The 26,535-nt window shown below is 30.3% G+C and overlaps 2 protein-coding genes across 2 annotated transcripts in view; one reads left to right on the forward strand and one right to left on the reverse strand.

Annotated features, from left to right (window-relative positions):
- The window catches only part of melt (melted), a 63,346-nt gene extending 38,521 nt beyond the window's left edge, over positions 1–24,825 (reverse strand). The window contains 1 exon segment of the mRNA XM_067288694.1: positions 24,659–24,825. The gene's annotated coding sequence lies outside the window, so the exon portion shown is untranslated.
- A 251-nt stretch (positions 24,826–25,076) lies between these two features.
- On the forward strand, positions 25,077–26,262 carry LOC136990264 (protein phosphatase 1 regulatory subunit 42-like). The gene is made up of 2 exons (XM_067288651.1): positions 25,077–25,168; positions 25,241–26,262. The coding sequence occupies exon 2, from the start codon at positions 25,241–25,243 to the stop codon at positions 26,159–26,161; it is 921 nt and encodes a 306-aa protein (XP_067144752.1). The 5' UTR covers positions 25,077–25,168; the 3' UTR covers positions 26,162–26,262.
- The last annotated feature ends 273 nt before the right edge of the window (positions 26,263–26,535 follow it).

The raw sequence follows: 26,535 nt of genomic DNA on the forward strand, positions 1-26,535 counted from the left end.
GACAGTGTAACAACCAAATCGGAAGACACTGAATCAGATTAATTACTAAAACAATAATTATTTCAATTTCTACAGCTGTAACCCACAAATACAGTCACAGTTTTGATAGTTCTAAAAATATATGAGTAGTTAAGGTATTTCTTTCAATTTTTATCCACTCATCACCTGTTGCAAAGTAACAAAACCCAATCTAAAAAACCCTAGGACTTCAAATAACCACTGAGAGTTTATTTAAAACTAACCCTCCTAGGATTTAATCAAATGAGGAAATTAAAAAATATGATATTTAAATTAATATTAGTAAATTTCATATCTTATTATAAAATTTTTATCTAATGTATTAAAAATATGTAATAATACATTTCCATTAAACAGTAACATTCAATAGAAGTTGATAAAGAGTCAACAGTATATTTTTAATTAAACTAAAAATACTCTTTTTTTTTAATTAAAATGTGATTGTCATGTTAAATTTTAGTTGCATATGTATCTAATGAAAATATATTACAGTAGATTTTTTTTGAATATTTATAAAACATTCATAAAATTAAAAATTATTGTGTCTTTTGTTTTTGCTGCTTTGCAGCATGTCTCTCCATACATGCTGATAGTATATTTATTCAAAAACACATTAATGTAAGTTGACTGTATTAGCACTAAGTACCAGTACCTTATCCATTCTTCACAGACACCTTAGATGAGTTCTGAGTATTTACTAATTTTTTGTATGTATTTTGTTTGTTGTTAGTGTTTGCAACAGCTATGTCTATTATGTATGTGATTTTGTTTTGTTTATTAATGAATATGATGTCTGATCTATTGTAATGAATTGTTTTGTTTGTGATTATGGCACAATCTTAGTCCACTGTGTATGTTATTATTTTCTATAAATGTCTAAGATGTGCTGGATATTTCTGAACATACTACAAATATCCAGCACATAGCTTGTTTGTGTGAATGTTTTTGAGGTAATTGCTATTTGGTTATGTTGATGTAAGTATTCAGTTTGTGTCAAAAGCTTGCAACCTGATGTGTTGTATGGTCTTGTGCATGATGTGACATTTCCTAGAAGTGTTACCTGTAAGTGGTGTATCTTTTAAGATGTTCTTTCTGTAGGCTTTTCCTATTTATGACCAGGTCTTGTATGACAGTCATGAACTCTTCAGTCTCCCCAAAAGGACATCTATCATTCAGCCAGTTTGATCAACATGATCTTGGCAAGATCATTGGGCTGCCTACCACGGGGTTCTTTCTGAATCCAATTCTGCCTAATGGTGTCTATGCAAGATGCACAGACACCATCAGATATTAGATCCAGGACAGTGTTATGTAAGTTTAATGGTGTACTGTTTTTGTCTGGAAAAGTTAAACACATCAAAATTATACAAAGCTGTATTACTTTCTGTGGAAAAAAAATCTTAGTGTCTATATTTGTTTGTAGTGTAGGTTTAAAACATCTGAAATCTGTTTTTCCTCTTTATGAAGAAGAGTCATCCTTTTCTAGGAACAACTTAAGGTGGTGTTTGTTGTGTTTGGTTAATGTTGTTCATGTTTTCCTTTGGAGATGTTCTAGTTGTTTGCATGTCCAATGTATAACTCCAAATAGACAATAATACTTAAATATATGAACTAATATTTAAGAATTAAATATTATTTTAGTTTTTTAAAATAATAATGATTTTGCACTCAAAGACATCATTGAATCTATGAAGGAAGGAAAAATTGTTGTTTCTAATACACGATGCAGTGTAACCAGCAACCACTTGGCTTATTTTCATCTTTATTTCACTTGATACGCATATACATTCCGCATTTCAGGCCTAATAAGCCCCTCTTCAGTCAACTTGTATCTTCTCTGTTTTGGTAATGTTCCGTTGTTGAACTGTATGCATTTCTTGCACTAGATGAAGTCAGCTGTTTGTTTCTGTAACTTGTTTTGATAACTTGAAACTGTGTATTAGAAACAACAATAGAAATATGACACAGTTTTAAGTTATCAAAACAAGTTACAGAAACAGAAACGAGCTGACTTCATCTAGTGCAAGAAATGCATACAGTTCAACAACGGAACATTACCAAAACAGAGAAGATACAAGTTGACTGAAGAGGGGCATATTAGGCCCGAAACGCAGAATGTATATGCGTATCAACTGAAATAAAGATGAAAATAAGCCAAGTGGTTGCTGGATTACACTGCATTGTGTGTTAGAAACAATAGAAATATGACATGGTTTCAAGTTATCAAAATGAAGGAAAAATCTGGAAATATTTAGGCCAAACTCACAGGACATGTACAAATTAAAGACTAATAAAAAGAACACAAAGCAAATTAACTCTAAAATTATATCTACTATATCAGTCAATCATATTTATCAACAAAAAATATTATAAATTTTAATTAAATATAATTTGTTAGTTCATACCAGTTATATGGTACAAACTAACCAATTAACATTAAAATTTATAATCTTTGTTTGGTGATAAATACGAAACTGAAACCATCAGATATTCCAGTATTTTGAAAAATATTCGCTTTTTTGAATATTCAAGCACAAAATCCTTTAAAATGAACACAATATGAATGCCAAAATATTTGGGTGTACTTTTTAAATTTTTAAATAATACACTAATACTTTTGTTAATTTTCGTCCGATGGCGATAATTATGTTTAATTAATTTTCTGAAGACAAAGTCCTTCCCGGAACATGGGACCACCATTTTTAAGTTCCAAACATTACACTTTTGGCGACTGACCTTTCCTTTTAGGCTACTGGCCGCCAAACAGTCCTTTAAAAACACAAACATATATCTAATTAAAAATATTAACATTTGTAAAGAAGCAGGAACTGGTAAAGTACGGACGTCTTCTATTCTCCATCATGCCTTCTTGGGGTTGGTTCGGCTTTTATCTACAACGAAATAGGCGCTGGTAAAATGTAGATGAGGAAAGCTACCCCCTGGCGACAATATTTTAAAATTATATTTGTTAATTTTCGTCCGATGGCGATAATTATGTTTAATTAATTAATTTTCGAAAATTAACAAATATAATTTTAAAATATTGTCGCCAGGGGGTAGCTTTCCTCATCTACATTTTACCAGCGCCTATTTCGTTGTAGATAAAAGCCGAACCAACCCCAAGAAGGCATGATGGAGAATAGAAGACGTCCGTACTTTACCAGTTCCTGCTTCTTTACAAATGTTAATATTTTTAATTAGATATATGTTTGTGTTTTTAAAGGACTGTTTGGCGGCCAGTAGCCTAAAAGGAAAGGTCAGTCGCCAAAAGTGTAATGTTTGGAACTTAAAAATAGTGGTCCCATGTTCCGGGAAGGACTTTGTCTTCAGAAAATTAATTAAACACTAATACTTTGTTAATAATGTTTAGAAGCCTTCTTTTTACTGTTCATAGTTTTTGACTGTGGTCTTTGAATTTCTTACATAAATATTAGTTTATTAAACATCAATATAAAAATTAAAAAGAAAAAAATTGTTTGAAAACAAAAATTTAATTATTCAAGTAAATAACAGCTAGACTTAAATACTCATAAACCAGCAAAAAATAAAAGTAATAAAACGAAAACAAATATTTTCTTCCATTTTAAGAATCATCCTCAGGTTTGAAGAGCACAGATATAACCAAATGCATTTTTAAAAAATAGAACATGAATTTAAAAGCTAGAAATATTGCAAAATACACGTCTATTGCAGCATTTAATATCTTGCTTCAATCCTGATAATATATTAAGTAATAACTCAAAAATAAAAGAAAAGAATTTTACAAAATACAAAATATACATCTTAATGCAGACATATGAAATGTCATAGAATGCCCTCCACATGGTTGAAAGTCCATCTCCTTATAATTCTTAAATTTAGAATATTTTATTTAAATTATTAAAATTCAAAAATAAAACAAATAGCTAATTAAAATTGTATTTTTATTAAATTAACAAGAGACTATATTACAATCATATATATAATAGTGTGTGTGTGTGTGTGTGTGTGTGTACACATACATATATATACACAAACACACACACAGTATTTCATTCTATTTTAAATAGTTTTATTCAAAACACAAATCAACTAATTTTCTAATTACTTGATCAACTTACATCTAGAAAAACAAGTTTTCTAGTATTATGACTAATGTGAACTCATCATTCTATTTAACTAGGTTAGGTTTAAAGTTGGTATGCCTGTTTTTATAAAGCAATGATTCAAAAAACTTGTACATTAATTTTCTTCACTAATAAACATTTAAATTTTTATAAACATCTATAATTTTATTTTTTTAATATAAAATGATGATTAGTGTAGAAAAATTTTAATCTATTTCATATTCTAAAACTATTCTCTATTGTATACAACACTGTGAAAGGTTTTAGTCTGTCTCTGTGCTATTCTTTTATATATATATATATAGTTGATTTTTTGAAACTATTAATTAAATACTTAAAAATTTACTAAAGCTATAATATATCCTTATAAAATATCTAATTATTATACTTTTAATTAATAATATTAGTAATGATATTTATATTATTTTCTCTTACAGGATGACAATAATTAACCCGTACAAGTTTTTTGTATCGTAAATTTATTAAAGAAATGAAAATTAGCAAAACAACAGCATATAACAGTGACAATACTTTACGTATTAATCAGATATTCAGCCAGTTTCAAAGTGGCCTCCTTTTGCTTTGATGCAGAGCCCCAAACGCGTTTTGAAATTCTCAGCGATGGGCCGCACTCTTCTGGAGACAGTTTGTCTCACTCCCAGCGCAAGGATTGCTTCAGCGACTCCAAACTTTCATGGCACTTAGAACAGGCCCTGGCCTCCAAAATGGACCACACACTGTAGTCCATTGGGTTCAGATTCGGCGAGTACGGTGGCCATTCCGCAGACGAGATGAAATCGGGAAAATGAGCCTTGCACACTCCTGAGTCTTCTTCGCCCTGTGTGTCGGCGCCGAGTCCTGCTGAAACGTCCATTTCGCACTGCCAAAATGCTGCTGAGCCCACAGAAGTACCACAGCCTCGAGAATGTCATGGTGGTACACATCTTGATTGATTTTGGCCCCTTGATCGACGAAAACAAGGGGTGTCTTGCCGCTCGCACAAATTCCGCCCCAAACCATGACTGACATTGGATTTTGTGATGTTCGATGACGGCTGAGCGTCCAGGAGCCCCCGCGGACCAGTTCCTGTCGTTTTGATGGTTGTACGGAGAAAAGCTTCTCGTCTGTGAAGAGAATGCACTCCCATTGTCGACCTGCGGCCCAACGATTGAGTTAACGGGATCTTTGGAGTCTCACGCACTTGTTTTCATCGGTGAGGAGCTGAACCTTTTGGAACTTGTAGGGCTTGAGTACGAGTTCCTTTTTCGCCATTAACCGCACCGATTCGCGATTGATTCTGATCTCACGAGCAATTTTTCTCATGGAGACCTTCGCATGTCAGTCAACTCGCTTTGTGATGATCTTGCGGTTCCTAGACGTGTTGACAGTGCGCTTTCTTCCACGTCCGGGACGGTCACCATTGTGGCCAAGCTCCTTGAATCGCCGAACTGCATCTGAGACTGTCATTTTTGGAACACCGAGCAGACGAACAATTTCACATTGATGCTTTCCTTGCCGGAATAGCTCCAAAATTGCACAACATTTGTTCGACACCATTAAAAAAATAAAGAACTAACCCTTATTACATCGAAAGTACATCTACACGGGCAGGAAATCATGGAGAATTAAACAATAGTATGTAAATTGGTGACAGTAAAAAAGTTCAGGTGCAGCATTGCTACAAACTTTGTACGGGTTAATTATTGTCACCCTGTATAAATATACTTATGATAATGATTCTTTTCTATTTTTAAAATATCTTTATTCTGAATCATCATTGTTATATAAATCATCATCATCATCATCATCATCATATATATCATTAATCATCAATAAATAATTAAAATGATTCTTAAAAATTAAAAGATGATCATATTTAGTATGTGATTTTTTGTATATTATTTGCTATTTCTTATTCTAAGAAATAGCAAATAATATACAAAAGGTCCTAAATTATTGCCAATATATAGCCCAATGTTATACAGCAGTTGATGTAGCATTATTCAAGAAATCTGTAGTGCAAAATGGGGATCTGTTCATCTCTCTGTGTATGCAAGTTCAAAATAGCAATGACGTGACTACATTATAATAATAAGCATAGGCCCAAACTTCGTCAATTAAAACACATCAGGGAAATTTTAAAAAATGAAGTACTGAAGAATAAAATTACTGTGTTAACCACTATGTAAAATTAATTTTTTCATATTTTTATGATTGTGTTCAACCAAAATTACAATCAAGTATGATGTATACTGAGGGTTAGATGTATCACTATTCTTGAAGATAAGTTTATTTTGTTTTTTCCTAAATATATACTATTATAGATCAAGTTATAATCTACATTTTCTTATTTAACTACCTATTAGTTTCAGATATTAAAGGTAATTTGACAATTACCATTCTTAATATTTATAGTTATTAAGTTCATCAAATAATGTTAAAATACTTGTACTATAGTGTACTTGCAAAATTCTTTTCATTTTTATAGTTTCCATATATCTATAAAGATCCATAAAGTTTATATGTACAAACTTATTTGTATATATTATAATTTGCATATTATTACAATAAAAGCAATTGAATTTTATGCTAAATACTTAAATTTATAATTTTGGTATAGAAGAAAATTTTTTTTAAAATATAAAAAATTTTTTAGAGTTAAAAATATTCAAACACTACCAACTTTGAGAAACAAGACATTGCTAAAAATTCACAAATAAAATAATTTTAAATTGAATATAACACCACAAAATAACTAGATAAACTAGTAAACCTATATTATATATATATATTATATTATTATTATAAACTAAAGTACAGTACAACATGACATCTTAAACATTATTCTACTTTTGAAAAGCAGCCATAACATGATGGTGGCTTAAGCCCACTGAAAATGTTTTTTTCTTTGCAAACTATATGTTGTATACTGGAGTTTGGGTATGTAATATAAATATTTTAAATTGAATTTTTGGTTTCTAATCTTGTATTTTTATATATTATTAGAGAGAAAGTAAAACTGACATTAAACAAAAATTTTATTACTTTATTTCAATTATAAAAAAAGCCCATAAAATACCGTATATCTCGGCGGATAAGATGATAGTTGAACCATAAAAAATGGCTCCGAAAATCCGGGGTCATCTTATAGGACATATACAAAAAAATTAGATTGAAATTTATATAAATTAAAACCATTATAAAAAGACAGACAAACCATAATTATTTACCAGGAGAGAGTACGGTATGTGCACAAAATAGAATAGTCCATAGGATGTTTTTGTAAATAGTCAAGGTCATTACCCGAATGCCCAAATTAGTGCAAATGTTTGCAAAAATCACCAGATGCAAGAAAATAAAATTTTGTTCGAAAAGTTACAAATAGGACATAATTCCATATACGCTATACAGTATTATTATCCAGAGAACGATTGCTGATCTAAACTAAATTCATAGGCCATTGATAGTTTGGGTGTCGTGTCTTATAGGACAGATATATGCTAAAACTATAAAACTTTGACGAAAATTTATACGTCTTATCTGAAGGTCGTCTTATCCGCCGAGATATGCGGTAACTATCATATTATCCAGTCTAATTCAACACATTTTAACATTTAGTTTGTTTTCTCTAATGTTCCAGTTTTCGCTAATACTAATTATCTGTTATATACTATGTATTTTTATGGATTTGTATTTTATTTGGAACTCTTATTTATTCTATTTTGTTTCTTTATTTCAGTTTGTATTTTATACACCTTCCATTTCTCAATATTCCTTCTTTCATGTATTATGGCTATAGTTCTATTTTATTAATTCAGTTTAATTCTCATATCAAAGCTCTTCATTGTATATGAAACATTTCTGTTTTCCTTCCTTCAATGAGCACGTTTAACAGACAACTTTGTTCAACTATTTTTCTGTTTCTTCTTGCTCATTTACTCTTATAAATGAATTTCTTTTGGAGTTAGTTTTTCTATAAATCTGAGTATATTATTATTTAGTAATTTAATGTCTTTGAATTATATTGTTCTTCCATTATATACTGTTTTTCCAATTAGAAGTTAGATTTACATTTCAGCTTGGATCTCTAATTTCATTAAATATTCTGTCATTTTTCCCAAACACTCCTATTATATATTTATAAATTATTTTTAAATACATTAAATATCCCAATTCAAATCTTGAAACGATGTTATTTTATACACACACACTTATTTTTCTCATCTATATACTCTACCAACAGTTGAGTTTTTTTCATAATAGTGTGCCATACTTTTAATTCAAAATAATTCCTAAAAGTAAATATTCAGACTAGTTTTCACTAAACTTTGATTTATTAAAAACTAAAGTTTCTGTTTACATAATAAAAAAACTCACTCAAGATTATATAAGTACAGGACTATCTATATAATCCTGTTTTTAATGATTATTTTTTTAAAAAACTTATATTTCTTTACAAAAACAATTATTTTACAAATAATAAATACCAAAACTTAATACAATGAAATAAATTGGCTATAAAATAAAATTATAATTCCAAGATATAAGGTAAAAAGTGCATATATCTTCATAAGATGCATAAGAAAAAATTCTATATACTGTATATGCATATGTAAATTTCAGTTTTTTCAACTGAACAAAAGATCTAAAAAAACTATTTTCAGTATTTCATTTAATCAATGAAATATATATTATAAACCAGAGATGTCCAACCTGCAGCCCATTTAATATTTTTATGTGGCCCATTGCATCCTAAATTGTTTAGGTATATTTTCATTTATTTTGGTAAAATATGTCATAAAACTATTCTCATTTCACTGGATACACTTTAATGTCATAATGACGTAATTGACGATTTTATCTAGAAAACTGTTATGCATGTGGAGTAGTACATACTGTTTTGAACAATTCTCTTCGTGCATTAAAAACATTGAAACTGCTGAAAGAAATAGTTGAATGATTCCTATTTAACTAATATTCTTAGAATTAAATTAGTATCATAAAAGCAAATATTGACAATATTATAAACGGAAGGCAAAGACTCTGAATGGTAGAGATGAGTGTAATATTAAAATCCAAAATGTGCCGCTCCCTTTTGTTCCGAGTTTTAAATATCTTGGGACATTTATCAAGATGGGAGGAGGATTGAACTCTGAGGTGCAGCATAGAATTCAATGTGGATGGATGAACTGGAGGAAGCTGAGCAATGTGTTATGCAACAAGAAAGTTAGTTGCAATCTGAAAGGAAATTGTGTAAATCAGTTGTAGACCTGCAATGTTATATGGAGCTGAGACATGGCAATAACAAGAGCCCAAGAAAGAAAGATGGAGGTGGCAGAGATGAAAATGTTGAGATGGATGTGTGGAATGTCAATGAAGGATAGAATAAGGAATGATTTTATTAGAGGTTCTGTTAAGGTGGGCCCTTGAGCAAAAAGATGCAAGAATGTAGGTTGAGGTGGTTTGGCCCGTAGAGCAAAGAAGTGACAATTATGTTGGAAAGATCGGAAAACTGGTAGCAAAAGGAAAGAGGAAAAGAGGAAGACCAAAGATGCATTGGAAAGATAAGGTAGAAGAAGACTTGAATCAAAAGGACTTAAGAGAGAAGAAGCCCTTGATAGGGAGAAATGAAAAAAATGTATTAGAGAAGGAAATGCCGACCCCATATAAACATGGGAAAAGGCAAAGATGAAGAAGATTAAATTCAATGGGATTTTTAACATTTTTATTTTGTGTGAGTATTTCTTTTTTTACTGTCAATAACAGTATTTTTCATAATAATGTATATTTGTTATTAAAATTTGATATTCACATTTTGAACTTTTTAAAAGCATATATTTATATGAAGAACTTTTGTGGCCCACTGAATATACCTAAATTTCTAATTTGGCCCATAAGGAAAAAAGGTTGGACAACCCTGTTATAAACTGTTGCTTTAATATAATTTTATTGTTATTTTCCTTTAATCATTATATTTAATTAGTGAAAATTCTAGAAAAAAAAAAGTATTTTAAAAATAAAATGAGGCATGCTACTTTGAGATTCATTTAATAAAAAGAAAAAAAAATCTAGTTATGGTATCTTAGTTATAAATAGTTCTTAATTTCAATTATTAGATTATTTTTATTACTTATTTTAAAAACTGATAAACAATCAGTTTTACTAGTTATTTTAGTCTAAACTATTTCAAAATACTATAATAAAAAAAAAGCCATAATTATTTTCTAATTTCATCCAGAAAAATCTCTCTTCTTTACATTCTTAAATTTTTTATTCTTGCTTTTACAAAATAATCCAAAAAGCACAAAATGTTAAAAAGTTTTGTTTCTGTAATGCAATCCACTCTTAAATCATTCTTTTCATACTCTATTCATAATTTTTTTACACTAACAACTGCCATAAATGATTGGGCTAAATTTTGGAATTTAGCCTGATCATTTACTGCATTGTTGGTGTATTTGCTTATGATATCAGGTTTCGTTTGATGTATGCTTGTATGATTTCTTTTTTACTTCTTTTTAAATTTTTTATTGTTATATTTAGAACAAACTGAAGTCTTTTTCTGTATATGAATAATATAAAAGTTCATAATTTTCTTTATATAATTTTAATAATAATTTTGAAATTCTGATTAGTATATATAAGAAGAAAAAATAAGAAGTAAGAAAATTCTATTCTATATTTTAATAAATGCATAATATATTTAACTACAATAAAGTGAAAGTACAGTCAAACCTGTTTTTATGCGGGGGATAGGGACCGCATTAAAAAAGACGCATTAAAAAAATCTCACGAAACTTCACGAATGGCTGTAAAAAATAGTTTTCGCAACACAATTAAAAAATATTTTTTTTATGCGGTCAACAGGGACCGCATAAAAAAAGTCTCACATAGAAAATAACTCAAAACCGTACGAAATAGAATTTATTGACAACAGATGTCAGCACTTGACTGCATCGTCTGGTCTATCGTCTGTTTTAACATATTTTTGTCCAGGTGGTGTTTTGTTGACTTAAAAAGTAAATTATTTCATTTTTTGCATATTCATGCAATAATATTACTATAATAAGTGCATTTATGCTATAATAAGTTTATTTAGCTATAATAAGTCAACGTGAGACATGACGAATCGCACGAGACTAGTCGCCAACTATACCGCACAAATAAAAAAATCGCACAAAAAAAACCGCATAAATTAAAAATTCGCATTAAAAAAATCGCAGAAATAAAAATCACACATAAAAAGAGCACATAAAAACAGGTTTGACTGTATTTGTTTCAAGACAATTCATCATCATGAATTTTATTTCAAGTTACTTTTGATAATTTTTTTTCTTTATTTTAATAACACTTTTAATATGAATTTTTTTTATCTCCCATATAAAATTTAATTTAAGAAATTTGTATTTTCATGATATAAATAAATATCAACAAACAAATACATAAACCGAAAAGAAGTATAAAAATATAAAAATATTCTAAGTTACAGATAACTAATTAAAATTTCTGATAGAGAGAAGCCATTATTTTTGACTATGGAGAATAAAGAATTTATTCAAGAAAAAAGTAAATTACTTTAATGTAAGCTAGAATACTTGTTGTATGTAGATTCTATATGCCTTTTTATAAATAAAATTTGATTACACACTTACTTGCAATTACATAATGATGTTGCAATAAAATTAAAGAAACATTAAAGTGCAATAAATTTTAATAAATTTTCAAGGCTATAAAATTAAAGGATCTTAACAAAAAACAAAAAAATGTTTTGATATATACAATGATTTCTTTAGTCCAAGCAACCTTTATCAGGATTTAACTTATGATTCTATATTTAAAAAAAGTATCGAATTGAAGAGATTTATATAATCAATTCAATACTCTTAATATAAGCTAAAGAATTAGCTTGAAATAAGCTAATTCAGACCTAAACATGACCTAAAACAGATCAAAAATATTTCTGTTGTAATAAATTTGGCTTCTTAAAGAAAGCAATTTCATTAATATATTTTTAAAAAATGGTGCCAGTTTTCACACAGTTTGTTGACATTTTAAAAATATTTTATATGATGAGATTTATCATCACATTTAAAACTTAATTCAATTTAGGTTTATTTAATTTTAGTCCAACATTATTACATACTATAATCTAATATTAATCTTCAATTCTTGATAATTACAATTACACTAAATTGTTAATTATCAAGAATTATTTATTGAAACAAAAAAACAAACAGTTTTATATAGTCTCCAGTACTTTCAAAACTTCAGATGTTCATGAGCTGAAAATGCTAAAAGTAGTTTTTTAAAATAATTCCTAGTACTTTTTATGCTTCTATAAAGCATAATAATATATAACAATCACACTAGTTTAAGTACAGTACATATTTATGCATACACAATATTAAACTGTTTTTAACAATTTTTAAACAAATTGTATATATGCATAAATTTGTACTTAATTTATTTAATATAACATGCAGACACCCATTTAGGAAAGCTTAATTTTAGAAAATTATATACTATAATTACTTACAATTATGTTATCCAATGAAAAGCTTTCATTCATATTAATCAACATGATTATATGAATGAAAACTTGTAACTACATTTTACATACTATATGTATGTAAAATGTAGTTACAATTTATGATATTAGTAAGTTTGTGCATTGTTATAAGCTTGTTATAAAATCAAGTTGTAACAATGGCCAATAGTAGAAGTCACTTGCTTATAACATAATCATTAAGATATAGTGAAGCATTGCACTTTATCAAACATTGCAATTAAGAAGGAATTTTAATTATCTAACTCTGAAATTATTAAACAATTCATGAATTCTTCTAAATTAGGTTTGTGAGGATACTTCAAATCATAAAAATGAAATTAATATGCTCATGTAAAGTCAAAAATTATATATTAGCTCAAGAATTAAACTATAGAAAATAATATTTATTTTACTATACTTCAATTCTTAAAAAAAAAAAAAATTCTCAAGTAATGTATGTACAGTACATCTTTGTTAAAAACTTCATTTAATTATATCTTATTTAGCTAATTCAAAAAATTCTCTCTCTAAATTTTAATTTATCTGGATAGAATAATCTGAAAAGTAGTTACATTGGCAACTGTGTGTATTAAATCACTGAAAAATTTTAAAATATTTTTATGGGATTTTATGGGATAAATGGATAAATTTGCATAAATTTTCAATTTCATATATATATATATATATATATTCAAAAAATATAATTTTCTTATAAATCACAATCACACTGTAGACAAATTCACATGAAAAATGTTTTTAGATTAAAGTGTAAATTGAATATAATTACTTTTTGAAAAGTATTCTTATATTATTGAATTCAAAATTTATTTTTTTAGAAACTGAAAAATAAAAACTTTAAATTTGAAAAAACAATACATTTTCTATTCTGCAATGAATATTTATAAAATACAAAGTTCATTGTTCTCAAAAACTTCTAATATTAAGTTTTAAAGAAAACATTCTCAGATTTTGTATTATCAATTTTATAAATTGGGATACAACAAACATAAAACATCTCATTTAAAATTTCAGATAATTAAAAGATTTGGATATATAAAAAGTATATCGCACATTTTGTAACATGCTATTTTCATTAATAGGCTGATATTGAATAATTGTGTATAATATAAATTTCATTTTCAAAGCAATAATTTATGGTAATCTGAAAAATATAGTCTTAATTAAATCTATGGTCTGTGAATTACATAATTTTGCATTTTGAAGACCCATTTGAATTTTAAATAGCCTTAGGATTTTCTAAGATATGTTCTGAAATTTAAAACACACAAAAATATTCCTATTAATATACATTAAACCTGAAATCAAGAAGCACTTGTTTCCAAATTGTCAAAAAGTTTTCAAGATTAGTTAAATCCTCATCAGCAACCACATGAAATATCTTAATTAGAATAACTTATTTGGTCACTGATAAATTAAATCTTGAAGAGCTTTCATCAATTTGAAGAAAAGTGATTCTTTGATTTAAGGTATGTTAATTGGTATATAATATTGAGTCATTTTCTGTAAAGTCAATCCACACAGTGAGGTGTATAACCCAAAATAATTAATTTACACGAACCTTTAACCGCTGCGTAATACAAATCCTCAGATTAATCCTCCATAATTCGAAAGACAAAATATGTCTTTCAATGGCCTGGCAGTCTATACTGCACAATGAAAATTAAATTTACAGAATTGCAGATGCTACAGGAACACATGGACATATCTTACAATTATACGATCTCAGACATTGTGCATTTTATTTACAAACTCTGAATTTGTGTTTAAAAGCCATTTTTTGTGAATGGTTCATTAATGTAGAACCTTTTTTCACACTGCATGTTGATCACTATTTTTAGAACATTGAGCATGTGGACTGTTAGTTTAGAACATTTTTAAACACTTTTCCTGAATGGATATGTTAAAAAATCTGGACATTTGAATTTTACATCGTTTGATTAACTTCAAAGTTTTTATGTTCATATTCGTTTAGAAGATCCAGCTCTTTTTTCTTCCTGAAGAAGAACCCAGAAGGGGTTAAATATTAATTTTAATTTTTTTCTTTTTATTGTTATAATTTCAATGAAAGTAAAACTATAAAAAATAATCTAAAATGTTATATACATTTAAATAACATATCTTTTACTAAAAAGCTTCATATATTAAAATATATATATTTTTTATATATTTCATATTACGATTTATTTGTAAAAACTAAAATTTAGACAGTATAACAATTTAAACTGCATTTTTATGAGAGAAAAGTAATTTTGGAAAAAAATTTAGAACATGAAACAAGGTAAGAAACAAGATGAAATGCTCAAAGAAATTCTGTCATATGCATTTGGCAGATATTTGATATGCTGAAAACTATATTTCAACAGACCAAAGTTATACTTATTACAGACAAGACCTTTGATCTCAAAAATACAATATTTAAATAATTCTTTACTATACAAAATCATTAAAAATTAACAATGTTGGAAAAAACTATTTTAGATAAAATAATCTATAATGAAATATAGTGTACTTAAAAAATACTTTGTTGGAAATATGAATATATTTGTGATATAATTATGCTATAATTATTTTGGCATAAATAATATAATTTAAAATTTATTTCAAATATATTACTTCCTATCATTGTTTAAAACTAATTCAACAACATTTATTAAAATTAAAACAAAAGCTTAATAATAATAATAACAATAACTCTCCCATGGTCACCACCTGGTCGTGGTGGGAGAGCCCAGTAATTTTACTGATCCATAGGGCAATGCAAGCTGGAGCACAAGCTCCTGGTAGGGACACCCATGCCAGTAAGGTCTATGGGGAGAAATGAAGCTAAGAGTGACCACACCCACATTCTGTGGTGATATTTATTATGGTAATAACTAGATCAAAGTGTGATACCGGCTCGGACGTCGCCCGGGTTAACAAGGTCCGCGTTCGTGGGTTAGGCAGAGGCTCACGTTCGAAAAATAGGCCACAGTCTCCCCTGGTTACCGGTGGCGAAAGCAGCACCGGCCCAAGCATGGCTACTGCAATGCCCTCAACAGATGTGAGGAACCAACCCAGCCTTGGTGTTTCTGTGGCAATGCATCCACAGACCACAAAGGCTGGAAAACCACGCCAACGGATGAAATGGACAACGGAAATGAACGAGTTTATCATCCGTACTTATTACACGATCACAAAACTCGAAACAAACACGACAGCATACAGACAACAACTACACCATAAATTCACACAACAATATCCTCACCTCACTGTCACTGAACAAAGGGTTGTTGATCAAAAAAGAACAATTATACACAACAACCTTATTCCACAAACAACACTTGAACTTATCAAACAACAGGTTGCTGATCAAATACATCAACAGACAGAAACATCTAACATTAATGAAGATCATGTAACCTGTCAGGATAATCCAGCAACAAGCATTGATAATAACACACATACAACAATTACCACTAATGATACTACAGACACTTCCTCGTCCATCACTGATAACATAGACATGGATTTAGTTAATACGCTCTCACTTATATTTCAGGAAACACTCACTAAATATACAGGCACAGATCCCACACAACGACCACGAATTCCAAAAATCAACACGTCAAAGGAAGTAGGAAAAACACTAAATTACGTAAACACTCACTTACTATCACACTACATTCATTCAATTTCTACACTCGCAGACATTCATACATTAGTTTACGCTGGGGCAGTCACAGTAGTGACACACCATGGACTGAAAGTACAATCACAGACAAACACACAGAAAACAAAATTCTATCACAAGCCTGCCTGGCAGAGAAGAATAGAAATACAAATAAATGACATTAGACAGCAATTAGGCAGGCTGACACAATACACTAAAAGCAACATAACACTTAAATTAAGGAAACAGCTCAAAAACATTTTCAAGAAAATAAAAACACACACAAAACATGAACATCACAACACACACATTACAGAATACATTGATACACTAAAACAAAAACTTGCTGTCAAAGCACGTAGACTCAAACGATACAAAACATGTACACTACGAAAACAACAAAATAAATTATTTACAAACAATGAAAAACTCTTTTACAGACAAATTAATAACAAAGCAAACACTGATACACAGCACAGTGACACACCAACAGAAGAAGAACTCACAACATATTGGTCTTCTCTTTGGTCCAGTGCTGTCACGCACAATGCTGATGCAGGCTGGATCGAGGAGGAGAACAGAAACTTGCACAACATACCAACTATGCCCTGTGCTGAAATAAACATACATGATTTCCAATACACTGTTAACAGAGCACACAACTGGAAGACACCTGGTGTAGACAACATTCACAATTTCTGGTACAAAAAGTTTACATCACTGCACCAGGAACTAGCTAAACACCTAACACACATCATCATCAATCCACAGGACATGCCAAATTTTCTTACTCAGGGCATCACCTACATGAAACCTAAAAACAACAATACCACAGACCCCACACAATACAGACCAATTACCTGTCTTCCAACACTGTACAAATTATTGACATCCTGTATCGCAAACAAAATATACAAATATATTGAAGAACACGACATTCTAACGGAACAGCAAAAAGGTTGCCATAGAAATCACAGGGGATGCAAAGAACAGTTACTCATAGATTCAGTCATTCTACGGCAAGCACACAAACAACACAGAAACATACACATGGCATATATAGACTACAGAAAAGCATTCGACAGTGTTCCACACAGTTGGCTGCTACATATTCTACACATGTACAAAATACATCCATCGCTCATTGCATTCTTTCAAAACACTATGCAGCACTGGAGAACAGCACTACATCTCAGGGTTAGTAACACTTCCATACAAACAAACCAAATTTTTATTAGGCGAGGAATTTTTCAAGGAGATTCCTTGAGTCCTCTCTGGTTCTGCTTAGCCCTGAACCCATTATCCAACATGTTAAACAACACACAATATGGTTACAATATCTGACACGAAAAAACAACACAGTTTACACTGTCACATCTCATGTACATGGATGACATAAAACTTTATGCATCCACACAAAAACAACTTCATCAACTCCTACAAATCACACATTCATACACCAAGGACATACAAATGGAATTTGGCCTAGATAAATGAAAAAGGAATCCTGAAGAAAGAAGATTTTGCGCTTGGAAATGGAGACGTTATTGAATCCATGGAAGAGGGTGAGTTCTACAAGTATTTAGGATTCCAACAGGCCAAACTAACAGAACATACACAAATAAAGCAAAGATTAATTAAAGAATACCAAAGTAGATTAAATGCTATTCTCAGAACACAGTTAAATGCAAAACACACAGTCAAAGCAATAAACACATATGTCATTCCAGTACTTACATATTCTTTTGGAGTTATACATTGGACTCACACAGATCTCGAGCAACTCCAAAGGAAAACAAGAACTACACTTACTAAGCATAAACAACATCATCCTAAATCCGCCACAGAAAGACTAACCCTTCCACGTAAAGATGGCGGACGTGGCCTGATTGACATAGTTAACCTTCACTACAAACAAATAGTCACTGCGAGAGTTTTTCTACAAGAAACAAGAAACATCACAATTACATAAAGCAGTAACTCTAGCAGATTCAAATAACACACCATTAAACTTACACTCACATCATATGGACACAACACAACATATAAAAGGCATAGACACCATTAAGCAATCGTGGGCTCGAAAGGCACTCCATGGCAGGCATCCTTACGACCTGGCCCAGGATTTTGTTGACAAAACTGCGTCAAACAGCTGGTTAGCTTGGGGATGCCTCTTTGGGGAGACGGAAGGATTCATGATCGCCATACAGGATCAGGTCATAAATACTAAAAACTACAGAAAACACATACTCAAAGATGCAACACTCACAAATGACACATGCAGAAAATGTCGCATCATGCCAGAAACTATACAACACATCACCTCTGATTGCAAGCTCTTGGCACAGACAGATTATTTACACAGACATAATCAAGTAGCAAATATAATACACCAAGAGCTTGCAAAGAAACACAAATTAGTAGACATCCACGAACCATACTACAAATACATTCCACAGACAGTATTGGAAAACAACACGCACAAAATGTACTACGACAGAGCCATAATCACAGATAAAACAATTTACCACAACAGACCAGACATCACACTCATTGACAAACACAATAAAATCACATACATTATAGACATATCCATTCCAAACATTCACTGAAAAAATTAGCAAGTACACAGAACTCGCCCAGGAAATAAGGCATCTGTGGAGGATGGATAGGGTGCTTATTGTACCTGTTGTTCTCTCCTCTACAGGTGTCATACCACACAGACTACACAAAAGCCTGGGCACATTAGAATTGAATAGAAACACATACATCATACTACAGAAGGCCACTATATTGAATACATGTCATATTGTGAGAAAATTCCTGAATACAGACACACACACTGATACACTTCTTTAATTTCTGTTTTGGTTACTATGCCTTGACTTTGGTCCGGCATAGTACACAGCCACCGGTGTTAACCGAGTATATCTCACTTAACCCAACATAATAATAATAATTAAAATCATTTATGAAGCTCATAAAAAGAAAAATACAATAACTAAGATAATTCAGTTCTATAAATTAAGTCTTATCACATATAAATTTCTAAATTAACAGAATATATAACAAAATAAAATTTTAAAATTTAACATAAGCTATATAAGGGGCTATCCCTTAATTATGTATACACTTTAAAGGGGAGAGGATTACAAAACATACATTCTTGTACCGTACATGATAGGGAAAGTAGGGATTAAAGGCATTGACTACATGGATATTTTTTTTTAGTATTATTAGCAGCATACAAATCTGTTCTTATAAACCTACTTAGTGGTCATGTGAATATACTATAAGTTAAAAGAAAATATTTGCAGAACTTTAAGTTGTTTCTTCAAAGTCAGGGGTCCATGAACTATTGTACTGTACAGTACAGTACAGTACATGTAATTAAAGTGAGAGGGTTTGCCAAAAGTACATCATTGTGCACAACAGGAAAGAGATCAAAAGTAGCTCAAAAACTGTACACATAATGAATGATTCCTAACCTGCAAGTTATCTGTGTTTAAAAAGCAGTTTGAAAGGCGGTATGAGTTATGTGATGATTTGGGTTATGTACTGATTTTAAACTGCAATTATAAATGCATGCCTATTGAACAATGCTGCTCCCATAGGCACAGGGTATATAAATATGATGAGGCAGAGTTATGTGGTTTTATTTTCATTTCTAGCAATTTTCTGCAGAGTATATGCCATTGTGGATTATACATACAAAAAATATAGTAAATCATTAAAATAGTAAATTAAAAAAATAAAAATTTTAATCATTAAAGAATAATCTTAGTCACAAAAAATTTGTTAATTTTCTAATCAAATTTTATTTTTTATTTTAATTTATCATAATTAAGCCATTCATTTGCCAAATCAATTAAGTCCAGAAAACAAAAAGCAGAGAAATTGATAATATAAATTTTTTGAAATTACTTTTAAAATTTTAATTAATGTATAAAATTAATTATGCAAAAAATTCAAAAATAATAATATATCCTTAAGATAATCATTAAGGAAGTTAATTGATTTAACCTATGAACAGCTCAATTATTCTAAATGATTAGAAAGTCTATATTTATTTTGAGTAAATAACAATATTTCTTATAACAATAAATTTTTCACAAAGATCATTAGCATTGATACTTATCAGAAATCTTCAAACTTAACTAAATATACTTGAAAAGTATATAAAATATTTTAAATTAATTATATAAAAAAGCTTATTTGAAGCAAACTTTAATAATTTTTATGAATGTAAAAACAGAAAACTGCTTTTAATTTAAAGTGTAAATATTTTTAAAATTAATATAATTTAAAAAGTATATTTTAAAAAACTAATTTATAATTAAAATTTAAAACATGATTTATCAGGAATCACATTGAGATTTTCATTTAGAGACTCAGATGATAAATTTTTCATATTAAAAAATTTTCTTCTTACATAAATTAATAAAAAAAATTTTACACACTTATAATAAACACTTATTTAAATAAACTTAAATCCTGGTTTCAGATTAATTAACATTCTGCATTGAGAAATTTATTTATTTATTATTATTATTATGTTGGGTTAAGTGAGATATACTCGGTTAACACCGGTGGCTGTGTACTATGCCGGACCAAAGTCAAGGCATAGTAACCAAAACAGAAATTAAAGAAGTGTATCAGTGTGTGTGTCTGTATTCAGGAATTTTCTCACAATATGACATGTATTCAATATAGTGGCCTTCTGTAGTATGATGTATGTGTTTCTATTCAATTCTAATGTGCCCAGGCTTTTGTGTAGTCTGTGTGGTATGACACCTGTAGAGGAGAGAACAACAGGTACAATAAGCACCCTATCCATCCTCCACAGATGCCTTATTTCCTGGGCGAGTTCTGTGTACTTGCTAATTTTTTTCAGTGAATGTTTGGAATGGATATGTCTATAATGTATGTGATTTTATTGTGTTTGTCAATGAGTGTGATGTCTGGTCTGTTGTGGTAAATTGTTTTATCTGTGATTATGGCTCTGTCGTAGTACATTTTGTGCGTGTTGTTTTCCAATACTGTCTGTGGAATGTATTTGTAGTATGGTTCGTGGATGTCTACTAATTTGTGTTTCTTTGCAAGCTCTTGGTGTATTATATTTGCTACTTGATTATGTCTGTGTAAATAATCTGTCTGTGCCAAGAGCTTGCAATCAGAGGTGATGTGTTGTATAGTTTCTGGCATGATGCGACATTTTCTGCATGTGTCATTTGTGAGTGTTGCATCTTTGAGTATGTGTTTTCTGTAGTTTTTAGTATTTATGACCTGATCCTGTATGGCGATCATGAATCCTTCCGTCTCCCCAAAGAGACATCCCCAAGCTAACCAGCTGTTTGACGCAGTTTTGTCAACAAAATCCTGGGCCAGGTCGTAAGGATGCCTGCCATGGAGTGCCTTTCGAGCCCACGATTGCTTAATGGTGTCTATGCCTTTTATATGTTGTGTTGTGTCCATATGATGTGAGTGTAAGTTTAATGGTGTGTTATTTGAATCTGCTAGAGTTACTGCTTTATGTAATTGTGATGTTTCTTGTTTCTTGTAGAAAAACTCTCGCAGTGACTGTATTTGTTTGTAGTGAAGGTTAACTATGTCAATCAGGCCACGTCCGCCATCTTTACGTGGAAGGGTTAGTCTTTCTGTGGCGGATTTAGGATGATGTTGTTTATGCTTAGTAAGTGTAGTTCTTGTTTTCCTTTGGAGTTGCTCGAGATCTGTGTGAGTCCAATGTATAACTCCAAAAGAATATGTAAGTACTGGAATGACATATGTGTTTATTGCTTTGACTGTGTGTTTTGCATTTAACTGTGTTCTGAGAATAGCATTTAATCTACTTTGGTATTCTTTAATTAATCTTTGCTTTATTTGTGTATGTTCTGTTAGTTTGGCCTGTTGGAATCCTAAATACTTGTAGAACTCACCCTCTTCCATGGATTCAATAACGTCTCCATTTCCAAGCGCAAAATCTTCTTTCTTCAGGATTCCTTTTTCTATGTGAATGTTTTGCATTTATCTAGGCCAAATTCCATTTGTATGTCCTTGGTGTATGAATGTGTGATTTGTAGGAGTTGATGAAGTTGTTTTTGTGTGGATGCATAAAGTTTTATGTCATCCATGTACATGAGATGTGACAGTGTAAACTGTGTTGTTTTTTTGTGTCAGATATTGTAACCATATTGTGTGTTGTTTAACATGTTGGATAATGGGTTCAGGGCTAAGCAGAACCAGAGAGGACTCAAGGAATCTCCTTGAAAAATTCCTCGCCTAATAAAAATTTGGTTTGTTTGTATGGAAGTGTTACTAACCCTGAGATGTAGTGCTGTTCTCCAGTGCTGCATAGTGTTTTGAAAGAATGCAATGAGCGATGGATGTATTTTGTACATGTGTAGAATATGTAGCAGCCAACTGTGTGGAACACTGTCGAATGCTTTTCTGTAGTCTATATATGCCATGTGTATGTTTCTGTGTTGTTTGTGTGCTTGCCGTAGAATGACTGAATCTATGAGTAACTGTTCTTTGCATCCCCTGTGATTTCTATGGCAACCTTTTTGCTGTTCCGTTAGAATGTCGTGTTCTTCAATATATTTGTATATTTTGTTTGCGATACAGGATGTCAATAATTTGTACAGTGTTGGAAGACAGGTAATTGGTCTGTATTGTGTGGGGTCTGTGGTATTGTTGTTTTTAGGTTTCATGTAGGTGATGCCCTGAGTAAGAAAATTTGGCATGTCCTGTGGATTGATGATGATGTGTGTTAGGTGTTTAGCTAGTTCCTGGTGCAGTGATGTAAACTTTTTGTAAACTTATCCTGACAGGTTACATGATCTTCATTAATGTTAGATGTTTCTGTCTGTTGATGTATTTGATCAGCCACCTGTTGTTTGATAAGTTCAAGTGTTGTTTGTGGAATAAGGTTGTTGTGTATAATTGTTCTTTTTTGATCAACAACCTTTTGTTCAGTGACAGTGAGGTGAGGATATTGTTGTGTGAATTTATGGTGTAGTTGTTGTCTGTATGCTGTCGTGTTTGTTTCGAGTTTTGTGATCGTGTAATAAGTACGGATGATAAACTCGTTCATTTCCGTTGTCCATTTCATCCGTTGGCGTGGTTTTCCAGCCTTTGTGGTCTGTGGATGCATTGCCACAGAAACACCAAGGCTGGGTTGGTTCCTCACATCTGTTGAGGGCATTGCAGTAGCCATGCTTGGGCCGGTGCTGCTTTCGCCACCGGTAACCAGGGGAGACTGTGGCCTATTTTTCGAACGTGAGCCTCTGCCTAACCCACGAACGCGGACCTTGTTAACCCGGGCGACGTCCGAGCCGGTATCACACTTTGATCTAGTTATTACCATAATAAATATCACCACAGAATGTGGGTGTGGTCACTCTTAGCTTCATTTCTCCCCATAGACCTTACTGGCATGGGTGTCCCTACCAGGAGCTTGTGCTCCAGCCTGCATTGCCCTATGGATAAGTAAAATTACTGGGCTCTCCCACCACGACCAGGTCGTATAGAGAATAAATCTATTTAGTAAATATTTATTAATACAGAAAAATATTTACCCAATTTTAAAACTCATATTATAAAAATTTGTTTGTTAAATAATATTTAGTTTATAAACTTTGGAATTTTATAAATTTTTTTTTATTATAAAAAAAACTAACTTTCATCCATATCAATAAAAACAAAGAATATTTAATTATATTCACACTAATCAGTTATCTTTCAAAAAATTAACAATATCCTCCATAACTAAAAAGTCTTCCAAGCATGTAAAATTACAAAAAATGCTTACCTGTAAAATTTTTAAAAATATGTTATTTCTCTTAAATATTTATATATAACTTTTCTGTTTATTTCTAACTTATTTATAATTTCATCTTCCCTATTTTAAAAATTACACACAGACAACATATATGAGAAACTTATTCAAGCAAAAACAGCAATAATATTCAAATTCTCTAAAATACTAAAACTAGATTTGTATGAAATAAACTGAGAAACTTAAAAAAAAAAAAAAATGTATAACTTGCAGAATGCTAAGTTTACAAATTGAGGTCAGACTTAAATATATTTCTTGTCATTCAAATTCATAATTATATATTCTAATTATATTATTTTTATTATAACACTACGTTCAATATCATTGGTTGTATGGCCCACTCATTCAGAAATTTATTTATATAAGTCCATTTTTAATACATATTACAGTCAACAACTAATTCATTCACGTAAAACTAGATCTTATACAAACATATTTATATATATACATATTCGCAAACAAACATGTATACTTACTGAAATTATCAAGTCAATACGTAAACACAAAAAGAAATCAACCTGTTGTAAATATATTTCTAAATTAGAAACTACACCTCCACTATTTGGGTTTAATAAAAGGTGACTGAACGTGTATGAAGACGACCGCAGCGCCTTCTTTACTCTTCAAACCGGTTGTCATGACAACCGATCATATAACAACTTTTTTTTGCTTAAAGAATTTGATTAATTTTAAATAATTTTTAAACGATTAAAGGAATAAATTTAATTTTAATGTATTTATAAGTTTATTTTAAATATTAATCAAAAATAAATCATTAAAAAAAGTTCTCAATTTATCTATAGTCGTGACGTAATGGTTAATTTTTATATAAACGATTCTTATTCATTAATTATTTTAATAATTTTTTAATATTAGTATATTGTGTTATATTATTTTTTATATATATTTGTAATTTAGATAATCGTCACTTCACGTCGCCATAGCAACAGATTCAAATTCAAAATTCATTCATAAATACTTCCAAGGTAAATGTGTAGGTCGTGTGATCAATCAAACCGAAGATCTATATTTATAAATATATTTTGTATTTTTAATAGATGATTAATAACAATTTAATCCGTCGATGTTCTTCTCAAGTCAAGTTTAAAGATAAAGACGATTCCTTCCAGTTCAGGTTGACTCATCTCTACATGCAAGATAAGAACATCTCGAAAATAGAAAACCTTGACAATTGCATCAATTTGACTGCCCTTTATCTATTCGATAATAAGATAAGAAAGATGGAAAACATCTCTCATCTGGTCAACTTAACTGAGTTATATCTTCAAAACAATTATATAAGTAAAATAGAAAACTTGGAAAATCTGAAGAGATTGAAGAAATTATATTTAAATAGGAACCTTATTACGACTGTTATAGGTTTGAATAAACAAACCGAACTGGAAGAATTACACCTGGGAAATCAAAATAGAGATGACGAAAATTCATTAGCATTTGATTATCATTCTATACAAGCCGTTTCGTATACTTTAAAGATTCTAGATATCTGCGGAAATCGAGTGAGAAGATTGAATCCTTTAAAAAGTTTAATTTCTCTAGAAGAGTTATATGCTGAGAAAAATAACATAGGAGAAATACACGAAATTTCTGATACCATAAAGCACTGGAAACGGCTCAAAATATTATATCTGACTGGAAATCCAGTATGTAAACTGTACAGATATAAAGATAACGTAATCATATCCTGTCCGTCTCTAGTCACACTCGACGGAAAAGAGATAACAGATGTAACTAGGACCTTTATTCAAAAGATGATCGAAGCCAATAGTCGTGCCAAAAAGACAACTGTAGAAGAACCAGTGCAAGGTCAGCAACTGAAAACAATGTTAAAACCTGTTCGATCGATTCCTCTCGTTTCTATTCCTATCCCAAAGCCGATAGTTCCAAAATCTGTGTTTAAAACATCAAAATCAAAAGCCTCCTATTCGGATTATTCTGTCAATTTTAAACCTTTGTAAATTATTTATGATCAAGATTTATTTATTTTCATATAATAGAATAAATATTATTTATTACGAAAAATTAAATAGTTGATTCCGATAATTTTTGTCTGTGGCATTATTTAAAATTCATGCTAGAAGAGATATATATAAATAACCTATTGTCCAATATAATCATTATCATTTATCATGATGTCTGAAATCTGTAACAATTTTAGCTTTTCAAGCGCATTTAGATTTTCGACTGTATTTTATTGTATTTTTTTCTGTTTTTTTTCAAATATGGACCTATTGTTTGTTTAGATAGTTACTATGTTTACTATGTGGACGTGTTTACTATGTTTTAATTCTAATTCTTTTTTATGTAGTAAAACAAAATTTATTATCTAAAA

Source organism: Centruroides vittatus, unplaced genomic scaffold (genome assembly GCF_030686945.1).
Source record: "Centruroides vittatus isolate TY-2023 unplaced genomic scaffold, ASM3068694v2 scaffold_899, whole genome shotgun sequence".
Taxonomy (NCBI): domain Eukaryota; kingdom Metazoa; phylum Arthropoda; class Arachnida; order Scorpiones; family Buthidae; genus Centruroides; species Centruroides vittatus.

Excerpts from the sequence above, each read along its gene's own strand:
- LOC136990264 (XM_067288651.1), top strand. The coding sequence starts at position 25,241 with ATGATTAATAACAATTTAATCCGTCGATGTTCTTCTCAAGTCAAGTTT.